At 53.4% G+C, this 18,345-nt stretch overlaps 1 protein-coding gene across 3 annotated transcripts in view; it reads right to left on the bottom strand.

The window, feature by feature from the left end:
• The window catches only part of TOM1 (target of myb1 membrane trafficking protein), a 43,773-nt gene that overhangs the window by 17,337 nt on the left and 8,091 nt on the right, over positions 1–18,345 (bottom strand). For all 3 annotated transcript variants that reach the window (XM_047743584.1, XM_047743585.1, XM_047743586.1), the window contains exons 2-6: positions 4,933–5,017; positions 1,927–2,005; positions 891–1,040; positions 457–591; positions 214–360 (exon numbers count right to left, since the gene is read on the bottom strand). In XM_047743584.1, the coding sequence (XP_047599540.1) occupies positions 214–360; positions 457–591; positions 891–1,040; positions 1,927–2,005; positions 4,933–5,017 (596 nt within the window). The remainder of the gene's footprint in view (positions 1–213; positions 361–456; positions 592–890; positions 1,041–1,926; positions 2,006–4,932; positions 5,018–18,345) is intronic.

The raw sequence follows: 18,345 nt of genomic DNA, 5'->3' as shown, positions 1-18,345 counted from the left end.
ACGGAGCCTGCTGGGAGTCAGGCACACCCGAACTTGCGTCCCACCACCATCTCCGATGAGCCGTGTGTGGCTCTGGGCAAGTGAGCTTATCTAAGCCTCCTCTGTGAAACAGGAAGAATAATATCTACCCCATGGGACTGCCATGTGAACAGTAATTTTCAGACTGAGAGGGGCCCTCCCTGACCCACATGGCTCTGACTCAGGCTTGTTTACCTGCTCAGGGGTTGGAGTGATGGGGGTATCGCTGGGGAATGCGGCCGGGATGGGCAGAGGGGTGGTGTGCTGGGTGGGGTCCCCTCCGTGGCTGGCGTCTGTGGCCACAGAGTTCTGCCCTGATGGCGCCTCTGAGCTGAACACGGTCTAGAAGGTAGAAAAGGGGATCAGTGAGGCCAGTAAGGGAGGAGGGAGCTCCCCTGACTCCCCTTCCCACCGCTCCCACCAGCTGTGTCTCCTCACCCTCTGAGGCGTGTGAATGGGTGACAGCATGTCCAAGTCGGTCATCGGGAACTCCAGACCCTTCCTTCGCAGGTCCTCATAGACGGCCACCACACCTGTCAAGTCGGGCGAGCTGCGGAACGCGTCAGCCCAGGACTGAGAGGGGACAAGGGGACACGGCCAGTAACCTCTGCTCACCATCTCCCCTGCGGGCCTGCCCACCCACCTGCAGAGCAGAAATTCCCTCGCTGACTTGCTCGTCCTTGGACTTCGGTGCTCGGACAGCCCCCACCAAGCCAGGCCTCCCCACACTCAGAACCCCTAGTCAGCGGATGACCAAGACACCCCGCAGGACAAGCACACAGAAGCAAGGGGACACAGAGCAGCAATGGCGGGGGCACCTTTCTCCCCAGGCAGTGCCCGGAGCTCGGCCCAGGGTGCCTGGCCGCACTCACCTGGATGAGGTTGAGAACCTTGTCATGCACGCTGGTGGGCGGGTTGTTCTTGGGCAGGATGGTCCTCACCAGCACGCCCTCCACAAAGTCCTGGCTGGCCACCAGCAGGTGGAAGCGATGCCCACAGTTCTTGACACAGGTTTCCAAGACCTGGAGGCCGGGAGGTGCCCGTGAGCACTCATCCGAGCTCCAGGGGGTTGTCCAGGACTCCCACCCTTGTACTCTGCTTCCATCCCAGAGGACAGACTGAGTCCGGGCGGGGCTCCCTCAAGGGAGACCCTGGAACATGGAGAAGAGGGGACAGTGCCCCAATTCGGGGGCTGGGGTGCTGGCTAGTGGCCCCCCGCGGAGTGGCCTCAGTGCCTAGCCTGTCCTGATGCTATTTCCAAGAGGACCATGGCCCAGAGGGAAGGTAGCTCTCCAAGTGGAAACCAAAGTGAACTTCTGTAATCCTATGGTGACCCTGTAGCCCCAGAAAGAAAGGAGCCGGGCTTCCCTCCCTGTTCCTGCTCACTGGCAGGAGGTGCCTTGTTCTTCCGGGAAGCTGGATTCCCGGATGTTGTAAGCCCTGCTCTCGTCTCCATCCCAGTCCAACCCCTCCGACAGCCAGGATGCCCACTCCCACCTGGTTTGTCCTCAGCCACTGGCATTTGCTTTATGTTCATTTTTCAAGGTCCCAAGTGCCAGTCAGCAGCGCCCGGTGACCTGCCAGACATTCTGCCCGCCAACGTCTGGCTTCACTAAACTTCTGTGTCACCTGGCAGGTCTGGTGCAAGCTCTCCATGTCTGGTTCCGGAGGGACGTGGGCCTCAGTGCGTCTGCTCCCCATGCCCACAGGCTGGAGGGAACTTTTCCAAACCACCCCTCTCGCCACTCCGTGTCTGCTGGCACTATAGACAGTACAGTGCTCTCTCTGCCCACAGACCTTTCCTTCCCAGCCCTTGGGAGGGGAGCCGCAGGGTGGCTGGAGTCCTCCTGGGCCTGGGGGATGTGTGGTTCTACCACAGACAGACGGACGGACGGACGGGGCACTCACCGTGAGAGCCAGCATCACCTCGTGGAAGTTCTTATTCCCTACGATTCTCTTCTTCACTGCTCGGAAGGCATCTTTGGGACTGGGCAGAGGGACAAAAGGAAGGATGTATCAAACTCACGGGGCTGCCCACCTAAGATCAGAAGACACTGGGACACAGGGATGGTTTTTATTTATCTGTCTTCCCTGGGTCCTGCTTCCTGTTGAACACATGGGTTCTAATCACAACAGAAACTACCCGTCCCACCAAAGTCCTCTGTAGATCATAAATAACTTGGCAGAGATTCTGTGCGTTGACCTGGACCCACAGCACCGGAATCCCCTGGCGGGGAGGTGTGAGGATATGTAAAAAATGCAAAACCCTGGGCTCCCACCCCAGACCCCTGCCTGGACCAAGCTCTCAGGGAGGCCTCCAGGGGCCCCCGTACATACTGAGGTCTAAGAACCAGTCAGCTGCTGGCAGAGTCCCAGTACCCCATCCTGGCCATTTCCTCTCTCCACCCACCCTTCTCCTCGACTAAGCGGCCACACATGCCAGCGCCGTGCTGGGCCACGTGCTCCAGGGAGACCCATGCCAACGTGGGAGAGAAGAAGAGCCTGCAGTCCGAGTGGGTAGGTATTGGGGAGGGGGGCTCAGAGGAGTCTTCTCTGAGGAGGTGGCATCACAGCTGGGTGTGAAGGAGGAGATGGAGCCAGCTACAGGAGGGCAGGGCAGGGAAGTGGTTCAAGCAGAGGGAGGGAGGGACAGCATGAAGGCCCTGTGGGGAGGGAGAGGGAGAGGCTTGGAGGGTGGATACACCTAAGTGCAGGGGGAGCCCGGAAAGCCTTGGCAGCTGCCTGCTCCCCTTGCCCCATCTGTTGCCCATACCGCCTCACCCCTGCAACCCACCCTTGGGCCCTATATAGGTGAAATCCACATTGCCCTGACTGCTCTGGCCTAAAATCCTTGTGGCCCCCAACTTCCACGTCCACCTGGTGAAGGCACAGCTAAAATCTGCCTCGACCATGACTCTTTCCTAGTCCCCCATCTCCGTGTGCACTGCCACACGGCACCTATCCAGGGCTGCCAGGCTAAAGAGGCCGCCTCCGGCGGGGGCGGGGTGGGAATGGGGTCCCCCTTTGACACTCTGCCTCCCCAGAGCCCAGCTCGCTACAGGACATGAGCAACATTTCCTAGGCCGCTGAGTGGCCCTCGGGGGCCTGTCCTGCTGTCTGCCAGGCATCTGCCTGTTCAGTGGTGAGTCCGTCAAGGGCAGGTCAGGGAAGGCAGGAACCCTGACATGAGTCCCCCAGCATGAGTGAAGGCGGCAGGCAAGGTGGGGAGGTGCCACGGAGGCCTATCAAGGCTGTGACCAAGGGGACATGCACCATGGTCCCTGACACAGTGGGCTCCTTACGGAAGTGTGTAAGGGCAGTTTTCAACCCGATGCCCTGGGGCCCCTCCTCACCCTCAGGACTTCTCACCTGTGGCCACTTCAGCTCTCTAAAGGGACTTGTCACCGCTCCTCACAGAGTGGCCCAGAGAAAAGGCATGGGTTCCGAAATCAGAGGTCCCGGCTTACGTGCCATTGCTGTGGGCCCCTTGTGTTTAGTAACCGGCTACAATCACAGAGCAGACGACAAGGAGGCCACAGCCCAGTGGGGTGGAGGGGGTAGACCAGAGACTCAAGTTTAGATGACAAGCTTGGGGAGGCCGAGGGTCACATCTACTTTGCTCACTGCTGGGTCCCTAGTGCCTCACGCAGTGCCGGAACACAGGAACTGCCCAAGTCAACAGCAGGCACTTGAACCCAGACATGCACGAGCCCCAGTTCCTCCAACATTTACAAGGGAACAGGGACTTGCTTCCCTGAGGACGCCCATGAAGCCCTGAGGCCTTCTCTGCGGATCTGTGGGCATTTCTGCCCTCCTACTTTCATCGTGGTGATGGTCCTGCCACCATCGTCTGCCCACCACTCTCCAGCTTACTTGCAGGAGGCCAGGAGTGGTCCTAGTGTTCCCCACCAGCGACTTGGCAAGCCCACCAAGCTCCACAGTGGACGCTGGAAGCTGCCTGCCTCCAGCCGACCCCTCTCTCCACAGAGCACTGCCGGGCTGAGAGGGACCTCGCAGGCCGAATGGATCATCCCATGAGAAATGCAGATGGAAGTGAGAGGTCTACTCCGGGCATTGATTCTGATTTTCCTGAACAAAGGCCTTGTCAGGCAGTCCTTCCCAATCACTGTGGTCTTCACACCACATCCTGCCCTTCCTGGGTTTTCCTGAGAAGGACAGTGACCCTGCTTTCCTTCTCTGCTCCCCGTAGGACCTTAGGCTTTACCTCTGACAGTAAAGACCTAGGGAGGTATAGCAATTTGCCCAAGGTCACACAGCTGGTCAGTGACAGCTAGTCAGAGACCAAGTGCCCAGGGCCACGATGCCTCCTCCATGGCATGTGCCCTGGGGTGACCTGCGTACCAGAAATATTCAGCAAAGGCTAACGCCGATGGGCTCTCAATTCTGCTTTACTGTCACTGCCTGCTCAGTGTGCCCTGACCCAAATCTTAAGGAAATGAAAGTCTGTTCTTGCTCACAGAGAAAGCTGGGAGTTCCCCTGTCCTTTCCAGGCCACAGAATGCAGAAAGGTGCTTGGGGCCATATCCCAGTGCCCAGGCTGCCAGCTGGCCTTGTCCCAGGAAGATGTGGCTCAGGTGACATTCTAAGAGGTCCAGTTGGTCAGCTGCCACTGAGACACACGCATGGGCTGGAAGCCCCAGGGGCATCTCTCTCTCATCTAACTCATGACAGGGCTGGGGGCGGATCTTGGTTTCCAAATGTCTAGGACGCCACACTGCTGCCTAGGGTGGGACTCAGACGACATCTGTTGCCCTCCTGGAACCAAGGGCCACCAGTGGGGTCTACTTGTGTGCCACAGCAGGGGTGGATGGGATTGCTCCGAGGCGGAAGGCAGGCTGGGTTGCCGTCGGCGGAGCCCGTGCCCCACCCCGGCCTCCCATGCGCGGGCCTCACCCTTCCTCCGTCTCGTTGATGATGTCGCAGATCTCCATGTTGAGGGCCCAGTCCTCGCTCTGCAGGGAGCCATCTGTCGCCTTCTCTGTGGAGGAGAAACTACAAGTCATGGTGTGGGGGAACCCAGACAGACAAACTCAGCTGTGTGCGGGGCCAGGGCGGGAAGAGCCAGGGAGGAGGAGGATGACGGATGGTTTCTGGGCACCCAAGAAGGGCCACGAGGGTGCAAACGGCTACCTACCTTGTCCCGTTTTGTCATTTACTGTGTTTTCCGGCTGTACTTTATCTCTATGTTATTTTTACTTTTTAAATTATGTGAAAATGCACCAGGTATTTGCCATCTTAACCAACTTTTAGTGTATGGTTCAGCGGCATTGAATACACTCCGTGTTGGGCCGTCATCCCCGCTGCCGATTTCATCTTCTAAACCTGCAGCTCTAATGCCCCATTGTCCCCTCCCGCAGCCCTGGTACCACAGCACCACCGTCTTTTTTTTTTTTTTTTTTAAGATTTTATTTATTTATTAGAGAGAGCGAGCGAGCACGAGCACCAGGGAGGGGAAGAGGAAGAGGGAGAAGCAGACTCCCCGCTGAGCAGAGAACCCGATGCGGGGCTCGATCCCAGCACCCTGGGATCACAACCTGAGCCGAAGGCAGAGGCTTAATGACTAAGCCACCCAGGCATCCCTCCACTACAACCACCCCACTAGGGAGGTACAGCAATTTGCCCAAGGTCACACACTGCAATTCTGACTCCCCAGATACCTCATTACGTGGACTCGTATAGTACCTGTCACTTAATTCTCACGGGGCTGGGAGAGCCACTGACCAATGAGGCGGCCTCAGCTCGGTTCAGTTCACCCATCCAATAAGTGGGGCCAGGAATCCAGCAGGCCCAGCCTTTAGGGTGCTGGTTTCTGAGATGACCCTGTTGAGATGGTGTTTTGTTCCATTTTTGTAAATCAAACGTTCCTTCAATTGATTCTCTATCAACTTTTGGCAACCACTCACACAGTTCAAAATGTAAAAGGTTCCAAAGTGGCACATATTGGAGACTAAATCCATCTGCCTCCCCTACCTCAGGCCCACATCCTAAGGGCCCCACAGGACCAGTTTTCTCTTGAGTCTCCCGAGACGTTACCTACGAAGCGAAGGGCCGAGTGTAGCTGAAAGCTTGACTCCCTTACCAGTGGCCAGCCTGGCCTTCCCCTCTGCGCTGGCTTCTGTCTGAAGACCGGATGGACACCCGCCGCCCCACAGAGCTGCCCCCACGGAGTGCAATAATGCCCGCGAGATATCTGCGTGGCTCTTGCCACGAAACAGGTGTGCAGTAAGTGCGGTGGCTCTCTTCCTTTACATTCAGGAGAAGGTCGTGTCCCATAAAATTGGCCATTTTAAAGTGTACAATCCAGCGGCACTTAGTGCTCTCACACTGCTGTGCAGTTGTGACCTCTGCCTAGTTCAGACTGGGTGGAAGCTGAGGGTAAGATGTCCGGGCCACAAAGGACTCCACTCCAGATCTGCTAGAACTTGTACAGGAATTCAGTAAAGTGTCAGGATATAATATCAATGCACAGAAATCAGTTGCATTTCTATACACCAACAGCAAGACAGAAGAAAGAGAAATTAAAGAGTCAATCCCATTTACAATTGCACCCAAAACGATAAGATACCTAGGAATAAATCTAACCAAAGAGGCAAAGAATCTGTACTCAGAAAATGACAAAGTACTCATGAAAGAAATTGAGGAAGACACAAAGAAATGGAAAAATATTCCATGCTCATGGGTTGGAAGAACAAATATTGTGAAAATGTCTATGCTACCTAAAGCAATCTACACATTTAATGCAATCCCTATCAAAATCTCATCCATTTTTTTCAAAGAAATGGAACAAATAATCCTAAAATTTATATGGAACCAGAAAAGACCTCGAATAGCCAAAGGAATACTGAAAAAGAAAGCCAAAGTTGGTGGCATCACAATTCCAGACTTCATGCTCTATTACAAAGATGTCAGCATCAAGACAGCATGGTACTGGCACAAAAACAGGCACATAGATCAATGGAACAGAATAGAGAGCCCAGAAATAGACCCTCAACTCTATGGTCAACTCATCTTCGACAAAGCAGGAAAGAATGTCCAATGGAAAAATGACAGTCTCGGGGCGCCTGGGTGGCTCAGTGGGTTAAGCCGCTGCCTTCGGCTCAGGTCATGATCCCAGGTCCTGGGTTCAAGCCCCACATCGGGCTTTCTGCTCAGCAGGGAGCCTGCTTCCTCCTCTCTCTCTGCCTGCCTCTCTGCCTACTTGTGATTTCTCTCTGTCAAATAAATAAATAAAATCTTAAAAAAAAAAAAAAGAAAGAAAAAAGAAAAATGACAGTCTCTTCAACAAATGGTGTTGGGAAAATTGGACAGCCACATGCAGAAGAATGAAACTGGACCATTTCCTTACACCACATGTGAAAATAGACTCAAAATGGATGAAGGACCTCAATGTGAGAAAGGAATCCATCAAAATCTGAGGAGAACACAGGCAGCAACCTCTTTGACCTCAGCCGCAGCAACTTCTTCCTAGAAACATTGCCAAAGACAAGGGAAGCAAGGGCAAAAATGAACTACTGGGGCTTCATCAAGATCAAAAGCTTTTGCACAGCAAAGGAAACAGTTAACAAAACCAAAAGACACCTTGGCAGAATGGGAGAAAACATTTGCAAACAACATATCAGATAAAGGGCTAGTATCTAAAATCTATAAAGAACTTACCAGGGGCGCCTGGGTGGCTCAGTGGGTTAAAGCCTCTGCTTTCAGCTCAGGTCATGATCCCAGGGTCCTGGGATCGAGCCCCGCATCGGGCTCTCTGCTCCGTGGAGAGCCTGCTTCCTCCTCTCTCTCCCTGCCTGCCTCTCTTGCCTACTTGTGACCTCTGTCTGTCAAATAAATAAATAAAATCTTAAAAAAAAAAAAAAAAAAAAAGAACTTACCAAACTCAACACCCAAAGAACAAACAATCCAATCAAGAAATAGGCAGAGGACATGAACAGACATTCCTGCAAAGAAGACATCCAGATGGCCAAGAGACACATGAAAAAATGCTCCACATCACTCAGCATCAGGGAAATACAAATCAAAACCACAATGAGATATTACTTCACACAGGAAATGACAGATGCTGGTGAGGATGCAGAGAAAGGGGAACCCTCCTACACTGTTGGTGGGAATGCAAGCTGGTACAGCCACTCTAGAAAACAGCATGGAGTTTCCTCAAAAAGTTGAAAATAGAGCTACCCTACGACCCAGCAAACACTACTGGGTATTTACCCTAAAGGTACAAATGTAGTGATCGGAAGGGGCACGTGCACCCGAATGTTTATAGCAGCAATGTCCACAATAGCCAAACTATGGAAGGAACCTAGATGTCCATCAACAGATGAATGGATAAAGAAGAAGTGAGATATATATACAATGGAATACTATGCAGCCATCAAAAGAAATGAAATCTTGCCATTTGCGACAACATGGATGGGACTAGAGAGTATTATGCTTAGCAAAATAAGTCATTCAGAGAAAGACAATTATCATATGATCTCCCTGATATGAGGAAGTTGAGAGGCAACGTTGGGGGTTTGGGGGGTAGGAAAGGAATAAAGGAAACAAGATGGGATCGGGAGGAAGACAAACCAGAAGAGACTCTTAATCTCACAAAACAAACTGAGGGTTGTGGGAGGGAGTGGTGGGGGAATGGCAGGCGGGGGGAGGGTGAGGGTGGTTGGGTTATGGATACTGGGGAAGGTATGTGCTATGGTGAGTGCTGTGAAGTGTGTAAACCTGGCAATTCACAGACCTGTACCCCGGGGCTAATAATACATTATATGTTAATAAAAAAATACTGTATTGCATATTTGAAAGTTTCTAAGAGAATAAATCTTAAAAGTTTTCATCATAGCAAAAACATTTTCATAATTATATATGACAATGGATGTTAAGTAGACCTACTGTGGTGATCATTTCACAATAGACACAAATATTTAACTGCTATGTGGTACACCTAAAACAAATATGTTATGTGTAGTTATAAACCTTCATTTTTCTTTTTTTCTTTCTCGGTTCAACATTTCCTTTCTGTCCCCCAGTGGGTCTTTTTGTCTTTTCTGTGATGAAATCAACCCATTTTGGAAGCTTCTGTTCTAAATTATGGTGGTAATCAGAAAACTCTCTAAGCTTTTCTTTATACCTCAGGAGCTTTTTCTGCTTCTGAGATAAGTGACAAAGGAGTTACACAAGAGCATTTAAAATTCTTTTATGGGGGCACCTGGGTGGCTCAGTGGGTTAAGCCGCTGCCTTCGGCTCAGGTCATGATCCCAGGTCCTGGGTTCGAGCCCCACATCGGGCTTTCTGCTCAGCAGGGAGCCTGCTTCCTCCTCTCTCTCTGCCTGCCTCTCTGCTTACTTGTGATTTCTCTCTGTCAAATAAATAAATAAAATATTTTAAAAAAATAAAAATAAAATAAAATTCTTTTATGGCAGGGCCAGGGGGGTTGTGGGAGGTAGGGAGGGAAAAAATGAAACAAGGTGGGATCCGGAGGGAGACAAACGATAAGAGACTCCTAATCTCATGAAACAAACTGAGGGCTGCTGGGGGCTGGGTATGTAGGGAGAGGGTGGCTGGGTCATGGACATTGGGGAGGGTGTGTGCTATGGTGAGTGCTGTGAAATGTGTAAGCCTGACGATTCACAGACCTGTACCCCTGGGGCAAATAATACATTGTATGTTAATAAAAAGATTTTTTTTTAAATTCTTTTATATTAAAAAAAAAAAAAAAGATGTCTGGGCCAGTCAGCGCCAACATTCTTGAGCTCTCAAGACCAGGGTTACTCCCCTCTGAGCTCTTCTAGAATCCATCCTCAGGCAGCCGTTTGTTTTTAAGTAGGTTTCACACCCAGTGTGGAGCCCAACACTGGGCCTAAACTCATGACCCTGAGATCAGACCTGAGCTGAGATCAGGAGTCGGGAGGCTTGACTGAGCCCCCCAGGCGCCCCATTAAATAAGCTCCACCACAGCACAGTCTGGTCCCCTGCTTTTTGGGGCCAATATTCTACCACACAAATCACCCCTGGCTGGCACACACTGTACCCTAGTTAGGACTCTGGGACAAGACAGGGCTGGTCAATGTGTGTGTATGTATGCATGTGTGTGTGTGTGTATGTGTGTGTGTGTGTGTGTGTGTGTGTAAAGATTTTTTATTTGACACAGAGAGAGAGAGTGCATACAAGCAGGGGGAGCAGAGGCAGAGGCAGAGGGAGAAGCCAGCTCCCCATGGGGCAGGGAGCCCAATGTGGGACTTGATCCCAGGATCCCGGGTGAATGTTTTAAGGTTCAGGGAGTAAGACCCTGGGTGTCCTGATGCTGGGCGCTCTCCAAGTCCCCCTCCGTCACAGCCCTCTCCGCTGGCTCCCACACCTGGCCCTGTAGGCAGTGCCCCGCCGGCACGGTGCCGTCACCCATCTACCAACAGCACCCGAGGGAGCAGGCACGTGCGGCTTGTTGTCCCGCATGACTGTACAGCCGTCCTGCATGGGAGGCCCTCTGGCTCTGTTCACACCGAGAGCTGAGGTTCTGGGGCGGGGGCGAAGGGACCCTTCACTTGCTGTACAGCTCCTCCTGCATCAGGCCTGCTCTAGGCACCGGGGATGGAGGCAACGGTGGACCAGACACATGTGGTCCCCTCCCTATGGTGCCCTGAGGTGCTGAGGCGTCTTCTGAGCCCAGGCCCTGTGACCAGACAGGCAGGCCCATCCTGCAGGACCACGCCGGGGCTGGGCTGGCAGTCAGCTCCCTAAAGCCGTGGCTTTTGTGATGTCAGTTTTGAAAGTGGCCTGACCTTGGTTCCACCTTAGGTCCTGCAGACAGATGGATGCCAGGGGGAGCTCAGGGCACAAGCCAGGCCGCTGGGGCATCCAGGGAGGGACCCAGTGGCAAGGTGGGGTGCTCTTCTCCCTAGACTATGGCTGGGGGAGGGGATGAAGAAGGATTCCTTTAAAAGGGCTGAAAGGTGGGCGCCTTAATGCCACAATGATGTCCTGAGTGTGGCTTCTTTGTGTCTCACTCCCCACCCTTGGGGACTCACACACTTACTGAGTCATATGGGAAGAACTGAAGAGAGCAGAACAAGTTCCTCTCTGGGCAGAGGGAGCCAAGCTCCATTCTGGAGAGTCTGGGGGAGAGCGGCTTGTCAAGTATGTGGAACGTGCTGCTCCGTCAGAAACCACAGCTCCGCGACCCCCAGTCATGTGGGCCAGAGGACAGTCATCCCTGGCATCCGGCCACAATGCTCTGCCCACTCCGGCTCCTGACTCTATCCTACCTGATCCCTTCTCGCCTTGCGATCTGTCTCTGCCTGGCCAGCCACCAGTCTCCTCCTTGGCCTCTTCCCCAGAGGCCACTGCCTCCGCCCCTCCTGCCTTGCTCCTTCCCCTCCATGCCCCCTGCTACCCAGGGCTGACCTTTCTGAAACCTGGAAGTGACCCTGTTCCTGCCATGCCCCCAGTCCTCCGAAGGCTCCCGAACCCCAGGCCTGGCCCACACGCCCTTCCTCGGCAACCGTGCTTTAACTGCCCAGCTGGCTGCTGACATACGAACATAAGTGAATCCCGATGGCACGTGGTGTGCATCACGGCCCTCATCTAGCTGACAAGGGAACGGAGATGCAGTGAGGTCCCACAGTGGTCCTCTGGGGAAGGGAGCTCTGCTATCCCAGGGGCGTCCTCCTGCCCCCTCCTCCCGGATCCCTGGCTCTACCAGCAGGCCTCTTTCCTCAACTAGGCCCTCCTAGCGACCTCTGAAAATAAGGAGCACCACTCTTCTCCTGGGGGGGGGGGCGGAGGATCAGCATGGTTTTAGAAGGGATTTGGGTCATTCTGGAACCGTAGGTATGCTGGTGAGGGGCAGCTGGGGTATGTATGAGGCAGAGGAAGGCCGAGGCAGGGAGTCGGGCAGGGGTGGGCAGACCCAGAGCACCAGGTCTGAGCCTGGCCCGATGGGGCTGACAGTTCTCCAGACCCCACTGCCAGCAGAGGGCAGAGCCATGCCCAGAACAGTCTGCTAGGGGGTGGGGCGGTGGTGGGGGTGGCTGTCTGTCAGCCTAAACAGGGAAAGGAAGAGGAGGAAGTGGCAGAGGGGAGACAAGACCCACTCCGGCCATCTCAGCAGAAGAACAGTGTGTCCAGAGCAGCCAACTCCCTGCAGGTGTAGGGAGCGTTTTCGGACTTCCTTAATGAACATTTCCACGGGGTCGGCATACTCCATCAAAAGCAGAAATTTAAACCCACAGGACTCTGGGAATATCCGTTTTGTTTTTGTTTTCAACCACAAAAGTAACCCAGCTCGCTATTTTGGAAAGAAGGAAGAAAAATACTGGCAGTGGTGACCAGTTCCAGGAGAATGATAACCGGCTTCCCGCCCTCTGGGCGGTGGGTGGTAACCATCCACGTTCCGGGCAGCTGTGGGGCTCCTGTCCCCAGCTCCTGAGGATGCCAGGCCCTGCAAACCCTGCCGGGGTTCAGGCTGCGGGGCTGCCGTCTAGGGCCTGGAGCCCTGTGGCCATGGATCACGGGGCCCCGTCTGCCTGTCCTCTCTGTGTCAGGCCGGGTGCAGACACCACCTTGCCAGGAAGACTCCGGAGAGGTGGCCTGGTGCGGTGGCAAGCTCACGGCAGAAGCTCTGGAGTGGGATGAGTCTAGCCATTGGACCTAACTTGGGGCCCGCAGGCCTGTGTAGTCTCTGTTTTCTCCTCTCGGAGACCCACGGCCTGCCTTATAGGTGCTGCGACTTTTCAGCCACACAATGCATGCATGACGTCAGGCAAAGAGCAATCCCAAGTACTGCTAAGCACCGTGGCTATGACCTGGGCTGAGAGCAGGCAAGAGTGGCCCCAGAGACATGCCAGCTTTGGGCCCCTGGTCCCAGCCTGCTCACTCCCGGGAGGGCTCCGAACAGCTGAAGACAGTGGCCTCCGTGGCTTCTTCAACTGCTTTGGAGAAGTCCTCATTTGCGGCGGCTTTGTGCCATGCACTCAAAGCCCACTGACCGTTTGCTCCCACGTCAGCCTTGAGGGGAGCGGCCTAGAGCCTTCTCTCCACCACCCTGCATGTTCCAGCAGTCACCGTCACCAAGTCTGGGAATTCCAGCTGCTCAAAGCATCTCTGAGTCGTCCCCAGTTCTGTCATCACTGTGAAAGCTTTCAGTCAGGACCTGTCACCTCCCCCAGGCCTGGACGTCACCGCCACACTCTTTTCTTCAAATATAAACCCAGCTAGTACGTTCTCCCATCTAAAAACTGTCCAGGATTCCCTCATACCCTCAACTGCCTGGGGGTCAAAAACCTGAACTCTTTAGGGCAGAGAGGGACATGTGGGACTGACCTCCGCCACAGCTGGCTGTCTTCTCCTCCCTTTGGGGCCTTGTTCTTGCGTGCCTCTGGGTTTGTGCCCGGCATGCCTTTCTTCCATTTGGTCAGGCACCTGTGTCACGGGTGACGATGACAACCATCACCACCAGTAACTGGACACTCAGTATCCATACATGGACACCATGTATGGGACTCAGCACTTGGCACAAACCCCTCACCATGCCCTTAAGAGGATGAGTAAACTAAGGAGCACAGAGAGGTCAATGACTTGCCCAAGGTCACACAGCTTATACACTGCAGAGCAGAGATTCAGACTCAGCGAGGTCTGGTTACCAAATCCATACTCTTTTTTTTTTTAAGTTTTTATTTATTTATTTATTTGACAGAGAGAGAGATCACAAGTAGACAGAGAGGCAGGCAGAGAGAGAGAGAGAGGGAAGCAGGCTCCCTGCTGAGCAGAGAGCCCGACGCGGGACTCGATCCCAGGACCCTGAGATCATGACCTGAGCCGAAGGCAGCGGCTCAACCCACTGAGCCACCCAGGCGCCCACCAAATCCATACTCTTAACCACTACCTTCTGTGCCTCTAGAACATACTCAGTGCTTGCTGTCATCCAGGCACCCGGGAGATTCTGGTGAGCAAAACCAAGCAGCTCCTGCCCTCAGCACATTCACGGTCCAGTGGGAGGTCACAATCGCCATCGCAAAGGTGCAAGGGATGTGACAGAAAAGACAGGGTGCTGAGCTAAGACAGGGTGTGAGATCTCACATGCCGACAGAAAGAAGGAAATGAGCCGGCTAATCCCGGCTCATCTTTTAAGGCCCAAACCCCAGTGCCAGCTCTTCAGTGTATCTGCCAACGGGGTGGACTGTGTCACTGTGACCTGGACCGTCATCCCATAGGGTGACAGTAACAGTAGAAGTAATAGCGACAAAATGACTGGCATTCACTGAACGTTAGCTTGTGCAAGCTGCTCAGGAGGCCTCCTCTCGGGTCATCTCCCCACAGTCCCTACCACGGAGGACTGGCAGCTGAGGTCCCTTGCCCAGAAGGGGAGAAGCGTGTGGCTCTGAACCCCTGCGCCTCTCAATCTGCTCGGGCCCTTCAAGGCCTTACCTCTGCTGGGCCAGAGACTAGCAGCTCCTTCGGTGTTTGTGGAAGGCCAACGGCCCTCAGACTGCCTTGCTGCTCGGTTCGGCTCTGAGTCCGGGCCCCCCCACTCCCTGCCCCACCTGCCCAGATATCACATACTATATTTCTGCGACTGTAAGCTCCCTTCCCCCTTTCCACTTTGAACCCCTCTCATATCGGGGTGGCTCTTACAAACGATGGCCTGACAGCTCAGTTGGGCAGTTTTTTTCTTTTCATTCTCCGTGGTGTCTTAGGTTCAATGAAATGTGGCTTGGAAGCAGTGGGGGGTGGCCTTAAAGGCCAACGACAACCACAGACCTGTCCTCACCCTAGGTTATGACCCAGCCTGGGGCAGGCTCCAGACCTGGTGGGGAGAGACACAGTCGGAGTCAGCTGCCTGTGAAAAAACAATGACGTGGCGGGTCAGCTCAAGTGTCTAACCATCTTTCCATTGGAAACACCACCCACTCATGCCACTTGAAGGAACCAGTGATCCCTCTGCGGACTTCCTTCCAGGCTTTACTGTTAAAAAACACACACATATATATATACTTTTATATACTGGTACTGTGACTACGGCTTGTTTGTTTCTATATTTTATTTTTTTTAAAGATTTTGTTTATTTATTTGACAGAGAGAGAGATCACAAGCAGGCAGAACAGCAGGCAGGGGGCGGTGGAGGGGGGGAAGCAGGCTCCCCACGGAGCAGGGAGCCTGATGCAGGGCTCCATTCCAGGACCCTGAGATTATGACCCCAGCAGAGGCTTAACCCACTGAGCCACCCAGGCGCCCGTTTGTTTGTTTTAAAATAAGAATCCTATTCCTTACCTTATGGAGATATACTGAAATATTTATGAGTGAAACGATCTGATGTTTGGAATTTGCTGTCAGTAATACCTGCCCTCTGTTCGCTTCCCTACTCCCTACCCATCCGCATCTGCCTCCATCCCCTGCCTAGTGCCCCTTAGCCTACTCCCCCACCCTTCTACTTGCTTTCTCTTCACCTTCTTCGGGCCCGTCTCCCTCACATGCACCTCTTTGCCCTCCCATGACATTCTTGGAGCCGTATTATCTGTCCCTCTGTGGCAGGTGCTAGAGAGGCAAAGATGACCAGAACCCTGGTCCTAAAGTGGTCACGGATAACAGCTGGACAAATGCTTTCAGAGCTAAGTGACATGACTGAGGCCAGCTCGGGGTGCTGGAGAGCCAGGAGACAAGGCTGAACACCCGCAGAGGGAATAGGGAAGGTCTGAGCTGAGCACAGAGCACAAAGTGCCGGGCTGGGCAGGGGGGAAAGGAGGTTCTCGGGAGAGCAAAGGCACTTGCTGAATGAATGAATCGATGACGAGTCATGGAGGATGCTGGGAAGAAGAGGAGAAAGAGGGGCTCGCAGGCCAGTCTCAGGCACTGGGGACAAATGACCGGAGGGAGGGAGAAAATCCCAGGGGGAGGGAGGCAGCCGGAGGAGAAAGGTGAGGCTGCTGAGATAGAGGGAAGTAAGCCAGCGGCCCAGGATGGCCCATCCCCAAAGCAGGCACGGACCTGTGCCAAGACCCACAGTGGCGGAGTCTGTGCAGTCTACCCAGCAGCCATCCTCCCTTCCCCGCTCAGGACACCAGTACTGTTCCCCTTTGCAGCACCTGCTCCAGAAGTGGGCGAGCCACCCTGTTCTGGTCCCTGTGGGGAAGAGGGCTGTCTTCTAGACTGTGGTGGGGAGACGCATCCTTCTGGAACACAGAGGCACAACTCAGGGAGGAGAAAGCCTTTTCTCCCCCTTCTCCTTCTTTCCTCTCTTCTGGGAGGCTAGCAAGGGAACATGGTGCCTGCAGTCTTGAGCCCAGGTAGTGACAAGCTCAGGACAAACACCTTGGATGTTTAAAGACACTGTTGAACACCCCAACCCTGCAACTTCAAACCAAACTCGGCTGTGGGACCTGAGCTAAGCTGGGCCGCCCCAGGGTTTGGCAGGCAGGACTCAGGGTGGAGACCCAACCCAGGCCTTCTGTCCACCCCCCGTGGTCCTGCTCCTTCCGGGCTCTGTGCTGTGAGCGGGCACACCTTCTAGGAATGTGCTCCTGCCTGTCTTCCCACCTTAAATCATGCTCCTGAGTCCAGCTCAAGGTCAGCTCACCACGTGGGGTCTGCCTGGACCCACTGGAGGGCGGGCTCCTTCCCTCCTGGGGCCAACAGCATTTTCACAGGCCCCAACTGTTAAATTCCGCTTGGTGGGGCTGTTCAAAGAACTGCAGAATTGATTTCTTTGTTTTTGTCTCTCCCATTAGGCCTGTGAGCTCAAGGGTGGAGATTATCACCGCTCAGGAATTCCGTACAGCAGACTCAGGAATTCCGTACAGCAGACGAGACCCGGCCCCTGATAAACCTGTGGTTCATGTTTCTGAATAACTAACTGAATGAAGGATGAGGTCACATACACAGGGATAATAAACCTTTGTCACACTTTAATTTAAATGTAATACTCCCACCCTTCTGCCTCCATTGATCCCTTAGAAGCTATTGTGTAGAATCTAATCTTTCTCCCAATTGGCAGTCCTTTGACTACTTTTTTTTTTTTAAGTTTTTATTTATTTATTTATATGACAGACAGAGATCACAAGTAGGCAGAGAGGCAGGCAGAGAGAGAGGAGGAAGCAGGCTCCCTGCTGAGCAGAGAGCCTGATGTGGGGCTCGATTCCAGGATCCTGAGATCATGACCTGAGCCTAAGGCAGAGGCTTTAACCCACTGAGCCACCCAGGCGCTCTTTTGACTACTTTTTGAAAAGATTTATTTGTGGGGGCCTGGGTGGCTCAGTTGGTTAGGCGACTGCCTTCGGCTCAAGTCATGATCCCAGGATCCTGGGATCGGGTTCCATGTCAGGCTGCCTGCTTCTCCCTCTCTCTCTGCATGCTTCTCTGCCTGCTTGTGCTCTCTCTCTGTCAAATAAATAAATAAAATCTTAAAAAAAAAAAAAAGATTTGTTTTAGAGAGTGAGCTCGGTGCCTGAGCAGGGGGAGGGGCAGAGGGAAGGAGAGGGAGACTCTCCAGCAAACTCTGAGGAGCCCAATGCAGGGCTCGATCTCAGGACCCTGAGATCATGACCCAAGCCAAAATCAACAGCCGGAGACTTAACCAACTGAGACACCCAGGTGCCTCTCCTTTGAATATTTTTAAAAAGTACCATGTCCCCCCTTAATCTGTCCTCTACACTAACTTCTTCAGTTCCTGTGACCGTGCCATCCCAGACGTGATCTCTAGAGCCCTGCCATTCTGACCGATCCCACTGGGGTGCAGGCCAGCTCAGCAGTCCTTCTGGAAATACAGCAAGCGAACTCACTCAGCTGCCCACACTGGATACTGTATTTGTATTAATATGTTCTATGACTTTGTTAGATATTTATTAATTCCACCCTGTGGAGCTGACTCCTACAGAATTTGTCCTTGTGGAAGGCCCTCACTCTCCACCAGCTACAGCTTTTCTAGTGTCCCCTGCAGCTAGAAGTGGCCAGGTGACGCAGGTCTAGCCAGCTTCTGAGCAAGGTTCTGCTCCCCTGGTAAGAGAGCCAGGGCGGCTGGCCCATTCACCTGAGCCTCCTGCCACACAGGCACAAGTGACAAGCATGAGGATGAAACCAATATGCTAATGGGGGTGGGGTGGGGGAGAACTACAGAAAGAGCCATTACAAACAAAATCATTCTAGATGGATTCAGACATTTTCACTCAAAAGGAAACCCAGCACCCTCCTTTCAATTCTAAGGGGAAGCACTGAGGTAAAGAAGTTACAAGAGTGGGATCTGGACAAAGACGAATCCCACTTTAAGTCGTGACTCACAGGCTGTGGGACCCTGAATGAATTCCCCCTTTTTTTTTTTTTTTTAAA

Source organism: Lutra lutra, chromosome 8 (genome assembly GCF_902655055.1).
Source record: "Lutra lutra chromosome 8, mLutLut1.2, whole genome shotgun sequence".
In the NCBI taxonomy this organism is placed as follows: Eukaryota; Metazoa; Chordata; class Mammalia; order Carnivora; family Mustelidae; genus Lutra; species Lutra lutra.
Note: the sequence above shows the minus strand (reverse complement) of the source record. Positions and strands in the feature narration are given on the sequence as shown.